Here is a 21,034-nt window from a genome sequence, read left to right on the forward strand (position 1 = left end):
GGAACGCAGAATCACAGAATGATGAGGTTGGAAGGATCATCAAGTCCAACCCATGCCCTAACACCTCAACTCGACTGTAGCACCAAGTGCCACGTCCAGCCTTTTTTTAAACACATCCAGGGATGGTGATTCCACCACCCCCTGGGAAGACAATTCCAGTACTTTATTATTCTTTCAGTGAAGAATTTTTTTCCTGATATCCAACCTGTACCTTCCCTGACGTAGCTGGAGGCTGTGTCCTCTTGTTCTGTCAGTGCTGCCCGGGGGAAGAGACCGACCCCACCTGTCTACAGCCTCCCTTCAGGGAGTTGTGGAGAGCAATAAAGTCACCTCTGAGCCTCCTCTTCTCCAGGCTGAACAACCCCAGCTCCTCCAAACGTTCCTCACAGGGCTTGTGTTCCCAGCCCCTCTCCAGCCTCGTTGCCTCCTCTGGATGCACTCAGGCATCTCAACGTCCTTCCCAAACTGAGGGGCCAGAGCTGGACCCAGCACTCAAGGTGTGCCCTCACCAGCACCAAGTACTGGGGCAGAGTGACCTCCCTGCTCCTGCTGGTCACACAGTTCCTAATGCAGGCCAGGATGCCATTGGCCTTCTTGGCCACCAAGACACACTGCTGGTTCATATTCAACCAGCTGTCAACCAGCACCCCCAGGTCCCTTTCTGCCTGGGCACTGTCCAGCCACGCCGTCCCCAGCCCCGCGTCCCCAGGGACGTACCTGGCCCGTTCTGGAGTCTGTCACCTCCTTGTAGAGGCTGATGTCCAGGTAGTATCCCGACTCGTTGGTGAGGAAGAGGCGGATGGGGATGGCCTTCCCCGTGGGCGTCAGGCGGATGTTGATCTTCAGCTCGGCCTGCAGCACGCGCAGCTTCCAGAGGCGGCTCCCGTAGCGCATCACCATGGAGCGCACCGACTCCTCGATCTGCGCAGGGAAAAGCCTTCCTCAGCGGGCACCAGGCTACCCGGGAGGGGCCCTGCCTGTGCCAGGGGTGCAGTGAGATGGGCTTTAAGGTCCCTGCCAACCCAAACCATTCTGGGATTCTTCCTGGATCCATCACTGCTCTGCATCCCCCGCATCCCGCTGCTCCAAGGTGGTGAGGAAGCACCACACTGCACGTGGCCAGTGCAGTGACAGTGGTGACCTGTCCCTCCTCAGCCTTGAGGCAGGCAGGAACTCCACCTGGGGACTGATGCAGTGGGACAGTGCTGGATTCAAATCCCTGCTCCCTCATGGCATGCGGAATCACAGAATCATTAAGTTGGAAAAGACCTTGATGATCATCAATCCAACCACCACACCCCAACCCAGCACAGGGACCCCCTGCCTCCCCTCCACAGGCATCGCTCACACCTGGGAACTACAGAATCCAGGGAAGCCAAATCCTTGGCAGTTTTGTAGCCCTTGTATGCACAATAATCACATTTCACTGCCTGCATGGAGCTTTAAATCAACAAAGCAATTACCACTTGGAGCTGGGCCTTCTGCTCTTCTATTAAACTTTATAAAATACCACTGTGGGCAAAGTGCATATTAAAAGAAGGCAATTTATAGGCTGGGTTAAACATTTTTCCAAAAAAAAAAAGTCTCTTTTGCAAAGCGGCTCAAGGAAAAGTCATGGTTTGTATCTGAGGGCAGCCCAACTTCCAGGGATGAATATTCCAGCTTCTTCTGAACTTCCTGGGAACCAATGGCTCTGGACGCACCAGGAAAGGTTCATTCAAAAGGGATTTAAGCCACCAATTTTTAATCATGATTTAAAAGTCAGCAAGCAAGAGAGAGTTATTTTGATACCCAATTCATCTTTATAACTTTCAGCTGTTCTCCTCAGGAAAGGTCAGCTCTCATCTTTGGGTACCCATGAACTGAATGCTGATTTCCAGCTAAATTCAGCCTGGACTTGGGACTTGCTTTGTGGTGATTCTGCTAAACACAAACATCCTTTATGCCTGAACACCTTCATTTGTGCATCTACAAAGCTTAATGTTCATTTATTTACAACGTTCATCTCTGTGGTTTTGTACCACAGACTGTAAATGAGGCACTTTTGTAGCTGAATTTACAGATTCTTTTTAAGCTCCTAATTTATCTCATGTTTTATTTGGATGGAATCTGAACTTCTGCAACAAACAGAAGAGCATTTACATCTGCTTCCTTATTAAAACTGTTTACCCCAAACACACAATGAAAAAATAGGTTTAGTTTCAAACACAAAACAAATTTCCAATAATTGTCCCTCAGTTTACACAGAGGAGCTGAGCTGCACAACAAAGCGGTTTTAAAGTGCCAGAGGGCAGCGTTGGGTGGGATATTGGGAAGAAATTCCTCCCTGTGAGGGTGGGAAGGCCCTGGCAAAGGCTGCCCTTCTCTGGAAGTGCCCACAAGGCCAGGCTGGATGGGGCTTGTAGCAACCTGGGACAGTGGAAAGTGTCAGGGTTGGAACACGATGAGCTTTAAGGTCCCTCCCACCCAAACCATTCCACGATTCTGTGACTCTGTGAACAAAAGGCCTTTTGGTTCTGACAAGTGAAGCCCTGGAAAGACAACCAGCCCCGAGCTGGGCAGGAGCTCCCACCTTGGAGGGGTCCATGATGACGGTGGGCACGAAGTTGAGGAAGATGTGGTTGCAGTCCGTGCGCACGTTGGTGTTGTTGAAGGCCACCTCCAGCTCGTCCATGGCCTCCAGCAGCAAACGCTCGCCCTCGTTTTGCAGGTACTCAAAGGAGGCTTCCTGCCAGAATTGCCAACAAACCACTGAGTTTTGGCTCACAAATCACTGCCCGACAACGCAAGGTTTGGAGAACTGCAGGAGGATGTGATGGAGAGGACAGAGCCCACGCGCAGCCCTGGAGCAGATCCATCCCCAGCTCAGAGCCAGTGCTCCCTGTGCCTGCATCCCACACCTGGCTGCTTTGTCCCCTCCTTTAGCTGAGAGCAAGTCTGAAACCACACAGGGCAAGCCACTGCTGCCTCAAGATCTAAGGATCCTCTTGAGCCCCTGAAAAATCTCCCTGGAGCACAGGAATAGCAGGACTTCAAAGGGATGGTTCTGAGAGCAGCATCAGCAAGGAGAGGGCACAGCCCCCAGCCCTCCTTAGAGGGAATGGTCAGTTTTGGATCCTGCAGCTCCCCAGGATGACCCTGGCTTTCACTCACTGCCGTGGACAGGGACAAACTCACCTTGGTCACCAGGTCCGAGTGCCTTATGATGGCCCTGACGAAGAACCTGTAGTCTGTCACCTCTGTGCCCACCTCCACCTTGGCAGCCCCCAGGTAGAGGTGCATTTTGTGGTTGGCACAGGGGATGGCCGTGAGGTCGAAGTTCCTCATGCGGTTCAGCTCCAGCTGGAAGGCCAGGGCCGGCTCCAGGTGCCGGTAAATCCGGTCCTCCTCGAACTGCAGGGGCCAGGGACGCAGGAGAGGGTGGGAAAGAGGGCATTGGAAAGGTGAAGCACCCAGGTAAGAACTCCACAATGCCCCTTGTGAACTTTCATATTGAACTCAAACTCTAAAAATTCAAACAGATGCGGCCCAGACTCTTCTATCTCACGCAGCACTGGGAGCTGTGAAATTGCTGAATAATACAAATTGCAGGACAGCAAGTTCTCAAGCTCACCCCACCCCCCACCCCCAGAAAACCCTCTTTTCCACAGAAACCAGAAGGTTTTGTCCTGATTCTGAGTAGTAAATCACTGCATGAAAGAAGGATAAAGCCAACACTTGGAGAAATGTATTAAGAAATCCAACTCACCTTATCCCGGGCACGGAAGGTGAAGAACTTTGGGAATTCCCTCTGTTTGAAAATAAAAACAACAGTGTTAGCGCTCCCAAAGCAAGCACTGATGTCCCCTGAGTGCTCTCAGGCCACTCCTGGGGCAGCACCACAGCACAGGAGGTGACACAAGTTGTTCCCAGTTACATTCTCAACATCACAAGGGTGGTGGGAAATCAAGTCACCTTCAAGACAGGAGAGGTAGCTTAAACCTGCCCTCACTAATGCAAAAGAGACTACTTGATTGGCTTTAGATGATTATTGTCAGTTATTGACAGATAACACAAAAGTGTCCAGACAGTAGTGGGAAACCTTTTCTAGATCTGTTATGATTAAGAGTCCTGTGGAAATGTCTGGAGTGATATGAACACTGTTATGGATGCAGATGTACACAGAACAATCACAATCATCTAATTCTAGAGCTCTCTTCATACCATTACTGCCAGAAATACTCTCTTCCCAAGGAAAACTGGGAGTTGTAATCAAACAACTTTACTCTCCTGTATGGAGCAGCAAAAACATTACAAAAATCCCCCACGTACCATTCAGTTTCTCTGGTTTTCTGTTGCATAGATAAAAACCCTGGCAGAGCCTTGAGAGTTTTTTGAAATACTGTACAAATCTTAGGTGAAGAGAGAAATCCTAGACAGCATCCTGTCCCTCCAGTTCCACCCAGGCAGATCCATCCCCTCCTCTGGAATTAGATTTTACTGGGCAGAGCTTTGGTCAGTGCTTTGCACCACGTGAGAACACTGCTGCCTGTGCTGAAGGTGACCTGAAGGGACACACACAACTTGCCAGAACTGTCTCACTAAGCAAAAAACAGAGAATCTGACCTGGAGTCACTGAATTTCTGGCTCACATTCCATTATCCAGGAAAGATGAACAACCCCAGCTGGAGGGAGTGCGACAACCGGTGACACTGTACGAGCCACCACTGAGCAACAGAGAGTTTTAGGCTAAAAGTACTATTCTAGTCGGTCATCTTCCTTCCCTCCCAGGTAAAACAGCCCCCAAACCTCACCTGATGACTCTCAGTTGAGCCAAACAACTTGTGTTTGCCTGGAAACTCTTCAAAAATAAGCAGTGGTACAAGAAATGCTGCCTAAAAGTTCAGGCTCACCCAATATATCAATTGTCCGTGAGCCTCATCTAAGAAACAACCTCCTCCATGTTTCCTCACTCCTCCCAATCCCTCCTACCTGTCCTCCTCTGCAGGCTGCCAGCTTCTCCCACCATCTCCAGGCTCATTCCACCACTAATGGAATTGCTTCCAGGGCACCTCACTGGTGTGGTGGGCAAATATCATAATTAGATGTGCACACACACAAAAATCCTCAGTGCCCTGGTACCAAAATCCAAAAGAGTGCTCCATTTCCTAGGCAGAAGAATTATACCCCTGCTGTGTTCTAATCAACCAACCATCATCAAGACAATCAAAATAATTTGCCTAAATTAGCCAATCAAGACACCCTGCAAACCGCAGAATGCGAGAAGCTGCACCAGAAATCATCAGAGTTGATTATTATACTAATAATCACGTTAAAAACCTAATGAGATGAGGAAATTGGAAGCTTGCTGGAGCAACTCTCTATTACCTCAACATGCTGGGAACTAATTATATAGACTGTAATTAAAACAAAAACAAACCCAAGCCCAGGCCCTGGCTAAGCTAATAGCTGGTCCAGTAATGAAGGGGCTGGGACAGCAGACAGAAGTGAGGACTGACAGAGCAGCTCCCAGAGGTGCTCCACAAACTCTGCAGCCAGACCACCCCACACTGAGGGTCCAGGGAGAGCTTGGGGATGGTTCCTTCTGTTCTGTGCCTTCTTTCTGACCTCTGACACAGCACTTACTCAGCAACTCTGACTTTTCATTCCCCCAACACCCATTCTGTTCTCTAAAACATCCTTTTTCAAACCAAAAGCCTAGATTTTTATTGCTAAATGTCCCAAAAGACTCTCCACAAAATCCAGTTTCCTAAGCTGCTGGCTGACACCTCTGTACCTGTACTGTGAGCAACAATTCCCACGTGGTGACAGGTTCAAACACTATTCTGCTGACTTGTAAACTAGTTTTCCCTTCACAAACCTTCCTAGACCAGCTGTGTTGAGCACAGGGTGAATTTCTTGCACTTCAAAGGCTCCTGATAACTTCCAGAATTGAAAAGTAGATACCCAAGAGATAAAAATCTGGTTTATGCCTCACATTGCCACCTAAACCAGGCCTCACTGATGCCCAGGCCCTGGGGAAAAAGTAATTCTCAGCAGTAAGAGCATCAAACATTTCCCACATCACAAAACCACTCTGCAAAATTTAACAAGTCCCTCCAGTGACTGCTCTAAGTTAACTTAAAGTCAGCAAGAAATCAAAATAAATCACCACTCTACAGAAGAAAGACAAAGGTTTCACTGATAATTGCACTTTAGAACAGAAAGGAAACACAAGGAAATCTTTATCAGTGTGGCTTCCTGAGCTCAGCCAGGTAACCAGGGAGACTCAGAGCCCCAGTGGCCCCTCTGAAAGCCACGGGCCCAGCCTGGGTTTGCACTTAGATATTAAAATAAATACTTTCAACACTTCACTTTGGCATTAAATGCCTGCCTGAGATCCAAATGAGAAGTCCAGAGTCCCCTGCGTGTCTCCTGGCCTCACATCAGGAATGCCACCATGTTCCAGGCCCCTTTTACTTACGTGGAATCTCTGATCCACCTCATAGTTGACCTGTTTCCTGAAGTCCTTACAAACGAAACATACACACATAGGAAGAAAAAAAAAAAAGCAGAAGACAGCTAGCAATTAGGATTAAAATCAAAACTTAATTAATTCAAGAATACAAGAGGCGTCAAGATTGCTTACAATTGTAAATTAATTTTCTTAAGCAAATTCATGAAAACCATCTCAAGTTTTAGAGGACAAAAACAGTGAAGAGAGAACCAAATACAGTAAATACAGCATTTAATCTGGGGGGAAAACATGTCAGATACAAACGGTATAATAGAAACCAAGGAGTTCTGAGCATCAGGAGAGAGATGGAAATACCTTTTGTGCTACAAGGAAAGTCAGCCTCCGAATGCCATGCTCAATCAGGACTGATTTCTGCAAAGACAAGGGTGGAAACAGCTGACTGGACTGGCAGAAAAAGAACAGACTAAAAACATGCTGGAACCCTCTGTGAAGTGAAAAAGCTCTGCAGATCCTCCTGCCTCTGAGCTCCTGCTCCCCTTCAGCTTCCTGATTTCCCACCTGATGCTGCTTTAGCAGCATAAACGCCCAAATCCCTTCCACTTGAGCAGGTAAATAACTAAATCACAGCAACAGTGACCTCCAGCCGAGCCTGGCTAAGCAGGAGTGCAGAAGAGTCACCCCCAAACCTTGCAGGAAATATCCTTGTCCATCTGCCAGGATTGCTTTTTGAAGGGAGCACGCCACAGATGGGGCAAGGTCATGGAAAATGGTGGAAAATGAGTTTTAGAGGAGCTATCCCATGGAAGATGTGGCTCGTGCTTGCCTTTGGCACAGTAAGCTCATGGACAACCCAGTCCAAAGCACACATCCAGGCTCTCAGCCTGGAGAAGACTTTTGGGGGTCTCATTGTGACCTTCTAGTCCTTTAAGGGCATTAAAATAGAAGGGGGAGGAACGTGGCAAGAATTAGATGGACACGGGTTAGATGGGATGTCAGGCAGGGCCTTGAGGTCCCTTCCAACCCAAAGCATCCTGAGATTCCAAGATTCCACGTGGCAAAGGTGATACAAGTCAGGTGTCAGTGATTGTTTTCAAACAGATCACAGAATATCCACTCTGGCTGCTCCTTCCTCATGTTCCCCTCTCAGAGGAGTGCTGCCAGCAGTATTTGCCACAGCACTGACCCTTTGAAGTGCTAAGATCCCCTAATTCTCCTCTTTTTCAAACTTTTCTCCTTCCTCCTCCCTCTTCCAATTTAAATGCAAAGAACACAAGAAGGAACAACAGCTCAGCTCAAGCAGGAGCAAAGCAGCCGCTCTCTGAACAGACTGTGATGTTTTACTAAGGTTAAGCCCTTTGAAAATGAGCAGCAGTGACTATATTCATGGCAAGAGGAAGAAAATAACTTTAATAATGCCGTGATTTAAAAAGCAAAAATTGTTATTGCTTTTAAAATTCCACAAGTGGCAGACAATAACAGCAGAGCAACAGGATTCTGATTACATGGTAATAATGTGGGTCTCCCAGCAAGGCCACAGCTATTACAGAGCGATTAGCCATCAGCACCTGGAGAAACTCCATTTCCACTGACTGCCTCAATCTCCTCCACAAGTCATTTACAAGTATATGATCCTAATTTCTATTAAAAAAACCACACACAACATGCTGGGACTGGAAGATTATTTGGACAATTTGGATCAACCTATTTGATAGTTTAATGTGGTTTTGGATTTTTTTTTTAATATATTTTATTTCTTTCCTTTTATCCCCTCCCATAAAACGCCTAGAGCATGATCAAGCAGATGAGAAGCAGAACTAGTTTTAATTCTTAAATTTGATTGTTTTCCTTGTTTAAAGAGACAGGAAGCTGCTGAAGCCACGTGGATGCCAGTCCCATTTTGGAGCCCCTGATTTCTGCAGGGTACGTTCCCACCTCCCACACTGAGAAGGTGGAGGTGCTCTTTCAGTGCTCCCAGAACCAGTGCAGCACCAAGAATTCCAGTTCCTGGTGGGATATTCAGCCCCACAACCCAGTGGAGTTCTTCCCAGCACAGAAGAGCAGGTGCAGGCAGAGCCCAGAGTGGACACAAGGAGGCTGCTCCCAAGCCAGGCTGTCCCACAGCTGACCCAGCAGTGACATTTGGGACTCTCAGGTGTATCCCACACTTAGGAAGGAGCAACAGAACGTGCCAAATAATTCCTCCTCATGCCAGGAATATTGTATGAGGTGGATGCTCCAGCACACTAACAAGGGCAATAAACTTTAATTGCGTTAAGACTATGGTGATACACAAATACAGGACATTTTAATGGCATTTTACATGGTTCTGTTGCTCATCCAACAACTTTATCCCCAGGGAAAGACACAGAACACATTTTTCAGAGCATGTGGAGACAGTTACTGAAGATTGACCTGATATGTTTAAAACCTTCCAAGTCTTTCATCCCATCAAAATATAAAGGCAAGAAGCCCTGACCTGACAGATTAGAAGGAGAAACAATGACCTGATGCCTTCAAGAAGGTGCAGCTGCATCCAGTCAAACAAATGGGAAGGCTTCAGATGGGATAAATTAAGGCTGTAACTGTAGCATGCTTACTTTGAAACCAAACCAAACCACCCCAAACCTAGGGAACACAGAGACCTTTTCCCAGGCTGTCCTGCCCATCCCCAGAGAGGCAGAAGGGTGCAGGGACCTCACTCACCTTGCTCTGGGTGAACTCCCTGAACATGGCAGCCAGGCCGTCATCGTCCACATCGCTGTCGGTTTTGATGGCCACATTGAGGATGTGGATGGGCTCCTCCCGGGCACTCTGCAAGGACAGGGCAATGTTCCCCATGGCTCAATAATTAACAGCTGAACACCTCGGAACAGGCTCCCTAAATCCAGCTTTAAAGCAGAGATGCTCTGGGGGAAATGAACTCAGAGGAGCACCAGGGAAAACTCCGAGGGAAATCCTTGACCAAACAGCCTCATCATAAATCTGCAATTTCACAGAAGTCAACGTCCACACACATCAAACAGGAGCCTCCTTTGGAGAATTCAAGTCTGAGGATGAGACAGGGCACAGGGTCAGGGCCTCTCCTTACCAGATGCAGCACAAGGACAGTAGAGGACTTTGGCATCAAGGAAAGTAATTAAATTAATTAAAGTGTAGGGGCATAACAATGTGAGTTTCCATATCTGCAACAACATGAAATAATGTGGAAACATAAATTCCATTAGAGCTCCAAGGAATTACAAATTCAGCCTCAGGAGCCTGTGATTAACTGGGGAAAACTGAGTCTGGACAGGAAATTACCTTGGTGAGGTGAGGGGGGTGTAGAGAGAGGGATCTGAGGACATTAAGGTTGACAGTAATATTCTGGAAAAGGCTACAGTGCTTCCACACATCAGGATCAATGGATCAGTGGGAAACAAAGCCCTGTTCTGGACACAGGCTGTATTCCAGCAGAGCTTCCCACTCTTGTGGAGCAGCTACCTGTGTCTCCAAGGGAAACTGGACTTCTGTCCCTATGGATTAGGGACCACCTGCTGCCTCTGCACCTGTTCTCCACATCTCTGCAAAAACTGAGCAGCTTTACCTCCCAAAAACAGTTCCAAGAGGTAGAACAGAGGGAAGAATCAGGATTTAAGGTGGCTAGGAAGGGTGTAAGACAGGAAACACGGCAAGTCAGACATAGGACAAAGACAGCTGAAGGTGCAGTTCAACATCCTGGTGCAGAGAGAGGGTCTGGAGACTTAATGGTGGGTTTAAACTCTGCTATGGTGCAGTGGATCCAGGAATTCTGCTGATGCTAAAAGCCATAAACTAAATTTACAGGGAGAGCAAGAGCTGAGCTGTAGTTTCAGAACAGAGCTGGAAAGCGGCCGCCCACGCCGAGTCACCTGCTGTGGAACAAGCAAGCAAATCACAGCCATAAATACACAAAGCTCCTAACTCCTGCTTCCAGCACTCCAGCTGGGGAGGAGCATCCAGCCTCAGCCCTGCTGCCAGCCTCAGAGCACCTTCCAGAAGGAAAAAGAAAAAAACCCTACCTTGTCTTCATCATACAGGGAAGCGTGGCCGGCCTCGGGGAACGTCGGGCTCTGCGGGGGAGAGTCGCAGAAGCATCCCATGACTTCATCAAAGATCCTGGAATGCACCAGGGAGGAGCAGTCACCACCACAGCACTGCCAGCACACGGAGCACCCAGCACTGAGCCCACCAGTCCTGGCAGGAAAGGGCTCCTTCCCTCGCTGGGCTCAAAGGTGAGGAGGCAATTCCTCAAACCAGGGTCCAGCATTGGTCAGAGACCTCCTGGGTGCAGGCTGAGGGCTCTGCTGGGGGGTTGCCTGTCCCAAAAGGTTGGAAGCACACATCCACAGAGCCTTAGCAGACATCAGCATGTTCCCAACCAGCAGGAACCCGGGATGCTGATCCCTCTGTCTGCAAACTGCTCCTCCAGCAGCCTGAGACCACACGGGGCCACACGCAGGGATCCAAGCAGGGAAACACGCTCAGGACCAGCCCAAACCTGACTCAAGACCTGACAAAGCCTTCCCCCAGCTCTGCCAGGGCCCAGGCACAGAGGTGGCCACAGAAGCAAGGCCCAGGCTGGGCACACACCTGACGAAGTCCTCGAAGGTGCGGAAGGAGACCATCCCACCCATGCGCTGGCACGGCGGCGTGAAGGAGTTGTCCAGCAGCACGTCACTCACACTGGCCACGTGAGCCATCCCATAGTGATTGAGGTTGGAGGAGAAGGACATCCTAAAGAGCAAGGCAGCAAGAGCACAGTCAGCAGGGGCAGGGCACGGGGGGACAGCACTGGGAGCAGGTTTGGGCACCTGGAGCGTGGCTGGGCAATCCGTGCTGGACTGTCCAGAGCCCCTGCCATGCCTCTGGTGCCACCCTGCCTGGGTGTTGTGTCAGTGACAGGAACACCCACAGTCAGCAAATAATGTTATAACCCCTTAAAACAGGTATTTCTTGAGATGACAGGAGAATTCTGACTATGCAAGGCTGAACTTATTTTTCCTCCTGTCTTTCTGTTTTGCTTTACAGGTGGAACATGATTCAAGCAGCAACAGTTCTAAGATTTGACACTTGAAGGATTCAGTACACTTTTACAAAAGCTGTATTAACTTATTGATTCCATGATTTTTCTGATCATACTATAATTTGCACTCCTGAAATGCAGCATGGTACAGTGACTTCTCCAAAATTCTTTACTGAGTCTAACACTCTCTTTCCTACCCTTTCTGTTCAAGAAACAACTGGACGTGGCACTCAGTGCTCTGGGCTGGGTGACAAGGTGGGGATCAGTCACAGGTTGAACTCAATGTCTTGAAGGTCTTTCCCAACCTCACTTATTCTGTGATTTTTATGTTTTTTTAAAGACTCACAATGCCACAGTCAAGACTGGCAGAGGAAAGCTTCTCCCACAGTGAGGAAAAAGCACAAAATGAGATTGGGCCTTTCTCTGATGACCCCAGCTGGGGTTTGCCTTCTCTGCAGTAATTATCACCAATTCCTGAGCTGTACTACAGACTCCTCTTAATTCAGACTTCCTTCAAGAGCTGCCTGCAAGGTGGTGACACTTCTGCAGAGACCCAAGCAGGGAGCTGGCCCAGGGACCACACGCTCCTCACTCGCTCTCCTTGGGCTTGGGGACACATTCATTCTGCTGCCAACATTGGAGGAGATGGGGAAAAAAGTCAGGGAATGGATTCCCCACCAGACCTGGTGCCTCAGAGCTGTGAGGTGCAAGGGTTTGAAAAGCAGGGCCAGGACCTGGCTGAGCACTCCTGCCACAGCCACCTCCCAGCTTGGCTGGGATTTCCTCCTTTCCACACACCAAACCCACTGTGATCCAGCCCTGAGTACAGTGTTAACAAGTCTAAAGTATCATCAGTGTGATTAATAGCTCTCCATGCCTAAAGTCACTCTCTGTTTCTGCAATTTATCTCTGATTAAGAGCCATGAGACTTCCAAGCCCATTTTTACTATTTTTCCCTAAACAGGCTTGTAAGCAGTAATAAATAATAGGTATTCACGTTTTGAAAGAGGGGAGTGCCTTGGTGTACATTCTTACAACTAATACAAAAACTATCACAGAACAGGAGCTGAGCAAAAAGACAGCAGACATTTTTCATGTATTATTTAAAACAAGAAATACTTTTCAACTGAGACACAGGAGGAAAAATTAGTGTCCAAACCACAACAAAACATGCTGTCAGCTGTTTGAGATGTAGATTCATCTCTGGTGTGAGGGAGGTGAAACAGCCCTGACAAATTCTGAGCTATGCACAAGAAGCCAGGGTAGCACCAGGTTGGGCTGGGAGGAACTGCCTGGGGCCGCTGTGACACCCTGCCAGAGTCAGTCCTCTGGGATTCAGACCTGGGAATCCAGTGCCAGAAAAGACCCTAGGACAGCACTTTGCTGTGTAACACACTGCAGATGAGCTGAGTCACCCAGCAAATTTGATTTGCTGCATGCAAATATATATATATATATATATATATATATATATATATATATATATATTTTTTTTTTTTTTTTTTTTTTTTTTTAGAGAAGCTGAGAACATGTTTTAGACAAAGGGAGAGGAAAAGGGAAGGTAAAAGAAGTATTATGGTTGAGAGTTTCCCAAGTAAAGGGAAGGGCACTACAACAAAACATGCTAAAACATTCAGGATTAGGCTCCTTCTTTCTAGTGTGGCTTTTGAAATTGGAGAAGATGACGAGTACTGTACCTGTTTAGCGTGGGGATGTTCCCTCTGAAATCAAACAAGCACAGTTAGTCACAGACTGGTTAGTGAAAGCCATCATAAAGAACCATCATCAAACTGATGCACACAACCAGCAACATCTTCACAAATGACTGTCCCAAATTTGTCAGCTGCCAGGGAGAGCTGCCTGCCACCACCCAAATCCACCAGGGGCACAGCCTGGTGCAGGGAGCATGAAAATAGTGGAATATCCCAGGAAAACGCTTGGCATTTGCAAGGGACCCCACGTTCCTGTTCACCTTTCATGGTCCCCACTGCAAGCCCTTTGCACACACCAAGTGCAGAGCAAGAGCTTGCACCCCCTGACAGAGCAGCAAACAGCAGAGATGCAAAAAGAAAAAAAAAAAATACCATCTCACACAGGAAAATTGCAACAGGTTGAGGAAAACAAGCCAAATCCTCAGTGCCAAACCTCCAGGCTAAGCAGCAGCCCACGCACAGGCTCCCACAAGGCAGGGGCAAAGCAAGCACACACAGCACCACGGAACACACTGCATTTTCAGCATTCAGTGCTAAAAAGAACAACCTCAAGGCAAAAAAGAACAACCTCAAGGCTAATGTGGGGAAAACTTTACCAATTCTTTCAGAACATCAGCCCAGCTCTCCCCAGATCTGCGTGCAGCCCAGGGCTCAGTGATGCACACGAGGCAGAGGGGAGCGAGGGGCACATTTTCAGAGCAGCAGCACAGCCCAGCCCGCAGCAGCAACAGCCAGGAGAGTGCTCCATGCAGGATGGAAAAATGGCTGGGATCTGACGTGCACAGTAGCACAGATTAAATAAAAAAAAAAAAAAAGGTCCTTGCACACCGGAGGCTTGTGCAAAGGGATTAGCAAGAATTAAAAGATGGAAAGGAGAGCTTTGAGGAAGGTGTGAGTGGGCACTCACCCCCTTCCCTTCGGGAGATGAAGCCACAAACTTTTGTGGCATCCTAGCCCATAGGCAAGACCCCAAGTTGCTGAGCACAAAGTCCCAGTGCTTGATGACCAGTGTATTCCACGGTCACACTGCCCTGCTCCTGTCCCAGACTGGTTTGGCCACAGCAGAGTCACCTTCACTACAAGGTGATGTGTTGGGTGCATTACTGAGGCACAAAAAATTCCCATAGTCTCCTTAAACCATATGGGGAAAAAATACCTAAAAACATATCTGTCATGGTGTAAGAACCACAAATATTTAATTTTTGGGGGGGATGGGGGGGACAGACCCTGTGCTGCAGAGCCTGTGGTCAGGACAGAACGGGCCTCCAGCCCTCAGGGGCTTGGGACTATTTTTTGAGCTTGGCAAAGAGTGGGAAAGCTGCATGTGATCTACTTCAGTTGGAAAAAATAGTCTGGAGAGGACTGGCAGTTCCTACCCCCAGCAGGAACCCTCCTGTAGCCGTCCCTGGAAGGCTTTCAGGAAAGAGAGGGACGAAAAAACAGCACAACAAATGTTCAGTCCAGCCTCAAGAAGGGCACCCTGGTGCTGTGCTCTGGGAGCTTCTCCTGCCACTCCACACGGAGCTGGAGAGGCAAGGAGGGAAACAGGACAAGGAGGAGTGCATTGAAACTGAAAGAGAGCAGGTTCAAACGGGATGTCAGGGAGAAATTCCTCTCTGTGAGGGAGGGGATGCCCTGGCACAGGTGCCCACAGAAGCTGTGGCTGCCCCTGGATCGCTGGCAGTGCCCAGGTTGGATGGGGCTTGGAGCAGCCTGGGACAGTGGAAAGTGTCCCTGCCCATGGCAGGGGTGGAATAAAAGATCTTTAAGGTCCTTTCCAGCCCAAACCATCCCCTGGTTCTGTGCCAGGGCCACATCAGAGCCCCCTGCAGCACCAGGGCCAGGCTCACAGCCTGTCCCCAACACCAGCCCCAGCCCTCCTCTGATCCCTCCTCAGCTCCCAGGATGGCCTGGAAATGTTCCTGACAGGGATCTGCTGCAGCCCCGCTGGCTCCATTGCTCCTGCAGCCTCTGGGCACTCTGAATTCGGTTCCCTGTGCCCCCTCCTCCTTTTCCTCCCCTTTTTCTGTGAGGAACAGGAGCTCCCCCACGCCATGGGCAGGCATGCAGAGCTCAGCTGTGGGCGAGTGCCAGCGCAGGGCAAAGCTTTGGAAATGAGGCAGCAGAGCAGAATCAGCCCAGGCTGGCTCAATAACCCACTTGTAGTTATTAACAGCAGCACCACAGGAGAAAGAGCAATTCCACTGGCTCTGACCAGTGCCATTCCTCTTATGTTTCTTCATTTCTGCAGAAGAACCTAACCAGAAGGCAGCGAAACATGCCTCAAACCATACATTTTGATTGGGTTTTTCCTCTCCCTCTTTCTTCCCCTTTTCTTCTGCTCCCTCTGTGATTCAGCCGAGCTGAATCTGCTACAGAAGTCCAATTTGCATAAAATTATCCTCGTTCCATTCAGTTTGCTGCCCCTTCCACAGCCCCTTCTTTGCTCTGCTGGAAGATTTTGCCCTTTCCGAGGCAGGAAAGCCAAGGGAACGGCAGCACATTACTGCTGCCTGCTGCCTAATTAACATCAAACCTCAGCCCCGAGCTGCAGGGATTTACAGGTGTCCTGGAATCATCTTCCCCTCCTCCCTCCCTGTACAAACCACTCTCACAACGAGGAGGGGACCTCAGGCTGCCTGACACCCCATGAGTTATCCCTTTGGGGCTCCAGGTAGGGCCAGAGCCCACGGCTGGGTCACTCCTGGCATCCAAAGGTTGATGCCAGAGGCTGCTCCAGCAAATAGTCCACAGAAAATGCTGTCACTTTGTCAGAAATTGACATTTTATGAGTAGATCATTGTAAAATGATAGCAGGAAAAAATGCCTGTACACACTGCTGTAAATGTGAGTGAGTGTGGGGTTCTTAAAAAAGCCCTGTTTGGGACCAGGGATATTTCAGCCTTCCAAATGGTTTCTACCTCCAAGCTAAGGAAGAGGCTGACAAAAAAAGAACAACCAAAACTCCCCATAGATGATAAAACATCAGGAGACAGCAAAGGAGAGAGCATGCACCACTCTTAGGCCTTGAAATCAGCAACACCAAAGTCCAAGGTGGGGCATGAACAAACATCCACAAGCACAGAGGGAGGAGATTCCAGGGAGATTCCAGGCCAAACCAAGCACAAGGGAGTTGAGACATTCGTACTGATGGAAGTACCCTTGGATGGGGCTCTGAGCAGCCTGGACTAGTGGGAAGTTCCCTGTCCACTGCAAGGGGGGAATGAGATGGGCTTTAAGGTCCTTCCACCCCAGGCCATTCTGTGGTGTGATGATGATGATGATGAAATGCAGAGCAACTCACGCCTAGCCTTGACTTCCACCCTTGGAAGCACCACGGACAACAGGCTGCAGCCCCAGGAACGAATCCAAGCCACACAAGGCATTTTTGCCTCTGCATCCCTGTTTGTGGAGTGTGCACTCCTGGCTCCAGAGGCAGCCAGGGCGTGCTGCTGGCAGACATCTCCTTTGTGGAGCCCCCAGAGTCACACTTGCCTCATTATCAACACTTCACCCGCAGGGCTAAACCCTTCCTTGCCTCCTCCTTCCAGTGCTACACCCTGATCCAGGACATCCCAAGGCCCAGTGGGGCAGCTGGGGGTGCTCCATGGGACAGAGGGACGGTGTGGGCTCAGTGCCCAGAGGGGCTGGGAAGGCATGGCTGAGGCAGCAGGGACCAAAACCAGGCTGGGCTGTATTTCAGTTTCCCCTGGGGCTCAACAAAGCAGAAGGCAGAGCCCTGGGCTATCCTTGCCACACCCCAAAATCAGGATATATCCAGCACCTCTAAGTCTCCTTGCCAGCATCTGACACAGGGGACACATCCAGCTCTGAGAAAACCAGGGATCTGTTTGGTGGGAGCACATTTATCTCCGAGCTCTTCTCTCCTGATCCTGCAGCACATCTGTTCCAGGGGAAGGGGGGATCCCCCAGCAGCTGAGCAGTCTGGCTGGGGGAGCTGGGGAGAAGGAGCAGGGCAGCAGCAGGCTCCAAGAGCTGGCTGCAGCAGACAATGTCCCAGTTTAATTTAAACCTTACAGCTTCAGACATAAGAAAGGCTGCTGGAAAGCAGGAGAGGAGAGGGGATTAGAAAGAAACACTTTTGTTGAAAAAGCACTATAATTCCCTCTCCTCGACACACAATGTTTCTTTGAACAGAAGATTTGAAGCTAAGATTAGGCAAGGCCTGTTTCATGAGCACCTCAGAAAGGCCTTTCAGGGTCTGTCACCTGGGCTGCCGTGCTCACAAAGGCAGCTGAACCCTCTGAGCATCAGTTCTGCCCCCTCTGCCCACGGCAGCAGGGCTGGCACAACACACACAGCAGAGCAGAGCCCGGAGCAGGGCTCCTTTCCCCCTGCCTCCCCTCTCCCCAGGACGCTGGCAGCCTGCAGGGCAGCTCGTCCCCAGGCAAGGATGGCACTCTGCAGCCCCCTGTGCAGCCCGTGGCCATTGGCATCCCAGAGCTGCCCTGGATCCACGCCTCCAGATGGGATTTCTGCATGGAGAGGGCTCCCAAACCCCATTTGCTGCCAGATGGTGACACTGCACTCCTCATCTGCCCTGCACGGGCACAGGGATGCTGATGGACCCACAAAGCCCTCCGTGCTTCCCATTAGAAGCTATTTTCCTTCCCCTCACTTTCCCTTGCTGTTCAGTGGGGATTCTTGCATTAGGATGCTTGCTGTTAATTTAAACAAATAATTCCCCAAACAGTTTCTGCCCACAAAACCCACCAGGAGCAGGTTGCACTTCTGTGACTTTGTCAGCAGATTTAACAGCTTTTCTGTCCTCTCTGCTTCCCTGTGGGCAGCTGATGGCAATCCTTCCATGGCCAAAACCACAAAGTCTGAGCCCGAGCTGTGATCAGGCAGCTCAGAGGGAGAGGCTGGGATTGTTTCTGCCACAATTAAGTAAAGGCATAGCAGGGTTAAATAGCAATAACGAAGAATTTAAATACAAATTTTAAATCCTAATTAGAATTTAAACCATTAGCAGTTTGCTGTTTTCTCGACATGAATGTTTGCTTCCATAAAACTTGGGCTCTCAAAGGTTCACAGACATCTGACACAAAGGGACCAGGGTTTAAAAATATCTGAGGCGGTGGTGAAAAATGTGTGGCATCATATAACAGCAGCTCTAGGGAATGCTCTAGGGAATGCTCTCCTAAGGGCTCCCTGGCATCTGCTCCTGGGCCACCAGCCCTGCAGAGCCTCCGGGGACATTCTGGGATATTTTGGCCTTGGGGTTTGCCCTTGGAATGCATTTTTAGCTTTCCAGCCTAAGAATTTGTGCTACAAAAGATACAGAAAAGCACACACGATGAACACAGACCGTGGTCAAGAACAACAGAGAAGACTTAAGCAGGACAATCTCAGAGTTTTGAGATTTCCATGTCCTGGGTTTAACACCAGGTGTGGCTTCAGAGCTCCTCAAACCCTGTGCCACCACCAGCCCCTGGGCTCCTCCAGCCACCCCAGAGGGAGAGCAGGAAGCTGCCCCAAGCACCAGGAGCCATATTCATCACTGGCAGCTGGAGGCACCTGCAAGGAGCTGAGCCTGCCCCTGAGCCTGCTCCCTCAAGGGACACTGTGCCTTTTGCACCTGCCAGCAGCCCGAGCAGCAGAGCTGAGCCCAGAACACTGTCCCAGCCAACTCAGTGTAAGGGCAGAGGAGATTTCAGGCCAAAGAGCTGCTCCTGGAGCAGGGAACATCTCTCCTCTCCCAGCTGACCATGTCTGATTAAGCCTGTGCACAGAGCAGAGCACTGGCAGGCCAAAAATCCCTGAGCAACAAAGGCAACTGAGGCCAGCAGAGAAGAAATGGAGGAAGAATGAAGGGGAGAAGGGAACATTATAAAGGGGTACTAAAAATAGTATGCAATTATGTACAAATATTCTAGCAATGCAGGGACCAGATGAGCCCAGACACATGTCCCATTTGTAGCAGGAGTGGTTTGGGGGCTGGCTGGGGACAGCCATTCATTTCCAGCAAACCAGATCCTGAAAACCATTTCATAAAAGGTACTGATGGATTCCCAGCGAAGCGAGACCGGACCCCACCAGAAATGAGATCAGGGCAGCGATGTTTGGGAACAAAGGAGGCAGAAAGGGCCCGGCACGGACCAACAGTGGCACCCGGTGGCTGCGGGGACTCACTGCCACCTCAGAGCCAGCAGGGACCAACCCCAGGGACAGCTCCAACACCGTCCTGGGGAACGCACGGCACGGGCTGACCCCACAGACCCAGAAACAACCCTGCCCCAGCAGCAGGGGCTTGGGAGGAGATGAGCTTTAAGGTCCTTCCAACCCAAACCACTCTGATTCAATGTTGCTGCAAGTTCTAGTAATCAGGTTTTGCTTTTTGAAATGAAGTAGAGATGCCACCCTCCTCTCCAGGAGGAGGCATCAAGAGTTGATGCTTTCGGTCGTAGTCACAAGGAATGCAAAACTGAAAATCAGACTGGGTCAACCCCAGCATTTTGTATCAAACTCTCATCTCGGCCTGCTCCATCAAAAAATCGTGTGCCACAAAAGATGCCACCTTATCCAGGCAAGCCAGGAAGGAGCAGAGCCACACAAGCAGTCAGAAAGGGCTGGCAGGAAGGGAACAGAGACTGGTTGACTGTTCTGTATTAAACTTCCAATTAATTGATTATTCTGTCTGGAACTGCATCTTTTGGAAGGCTCGGGAATCAGCCAGAACTGACATTCTAGAGATAACTTCCAACCCAAACTAAAGCTAAAACCCAAAAAATACACAAGAACGATCACGCCCAAAGGAACCCCCTTTCTCCAGCAGCCCTTGTGCAAGCTCCCCTTGCCAGGGCAGGACGAGCCCCTCCCAAATCTCCAGCTGCAGAGGCAATCTGACCTGTTGGGGTGGGAGGTGGGCAGCATGAACTGGAACTCCACCACGCAGGTGTTGTCCTTCAGCTGGCGGTGCTGGACGCTGTTCAGCTCGTAGGCAATGTAGGCTCTCCTCACGTACACCTGGGGGCACAGAACCCATCAGCCGCACTGCCCCAGGGCAGGCAGCACCCCAGAGACCCCTCAGAGCTCAAAGACAAGCATGCCTGCACCTGAGCAGCTAGATAAACTCTAATTCAACCAGAGTTTATTCTTTGAGGAAGGCAAGAGCCATCAGGATTGTGATCCTGTCCTCTGACAGAACTCTCACTTTCTGCCTTCAACCACCTCAGTCTCCACACAAATGTAACTTGATTTTGAAATTTCACTCAATTATCAATGTTAATGCTGTTAAATGCCAGATTCTAAGCATGCCCAATGCCACACAACCTACAGCTCTCTTGGATCTTGCAGGGTTGCCCAGAACGGTTGCAGACAGTGCTCAAAACAAACCAAATCCACAGAAAAATTAAAAATACCATTTTTTTTCAACGGGAATAAACTCACCTCCAAAGCTGCCATTCTTACCACCTGGTTACTGTGGTAGAAAAAGTTGGGAAGCACATCAAAGATGGATGTCTCAGACAAAATGAGTTTCTAGGAGAGATCACATTAAGCAGGGGTTTAAAAGTGTGTCTTGCAGAATCGGGCAGAAAAGGAAAAGCCCCAAATCAAGCCTGGCTAGTTCTGATTCCTAAGCTTCTCCTGTTGTACATCAAGGACTATGACTTTTTTATATTAAACCATAGAAAACCTGAAGCTGGAAGGGATCACTGAGTCCAACTCCCTGCTCCTCACAGGACTCAAACGAAAACACCATAGGAGAGGAGCTCATCCAGGTGCCCCTGGAGCTCTGGCAGCCTCGGGGCTGTGCCCATCCCCTGGGGAGCCTGTTCAGTGCCACCCTGTGGGGAAAGA

At 49.5% G+C, this 21,034-nt stretch overlaps 1 protein-coding gene across 1 annotated transcript in view; it reads right to left on the bottom strand.

Annotated features, from left to right (window-relative positions):
* Window positions 1–21,034, bottom strand: part of ACACA (acetyl-CoA carboxylase alpha) — a 193,408-nt gene that overhangs the window by 44,295 nt on the left and 128,079 nt on the right. Inside the window, 12 exon segments of the mRNA XM_068210707.1 lie at window positions 718–921; window positions 2,573–2,728; window positions 3,178–3,393; window positions 3,749–3,790; window positions 6,464–6,508; window positions 6,812–6,868; window positions 9,161–9,268; window positions 10,495–10,591; window positions 11,066–11,209; window positions 13,196–13,219; window positions 20,082–20,200; window positions 20,624–20,713. Coding sequence (XP_068066808.1) covers window positions 718–921; window positions 2,573–2,728; window positions 3,178–3,393; window positions 3,749–3,790; window positions 6,464–6,508; window positions 6,812–6,868; window positions 9,161–9,268; window positions 10,495–10,591; window positions 11,066–11,209; window positions 13,196–13,219; window positions 20,082–20,200; window positions 20,624–20,713 — 1,302 coding nt within the window.

The sequence above is a fragment of the Anomalospiza imberbis genome, chromosome 20 (genome assembly GCF_031753505.1).
Source record: "Anomalospiza imberbis isolate Cuckoo-Finch-1a 21T00152 chromosome 20, ASM3175350v1, whole genome shotgun sequence".
Taxonomy (NCBI): Eukaryota; Metazoa; Chordata; class Aves; order Passeriformes; family Viduidae; genus Anomalospiza; species Anomalospiza imberbis.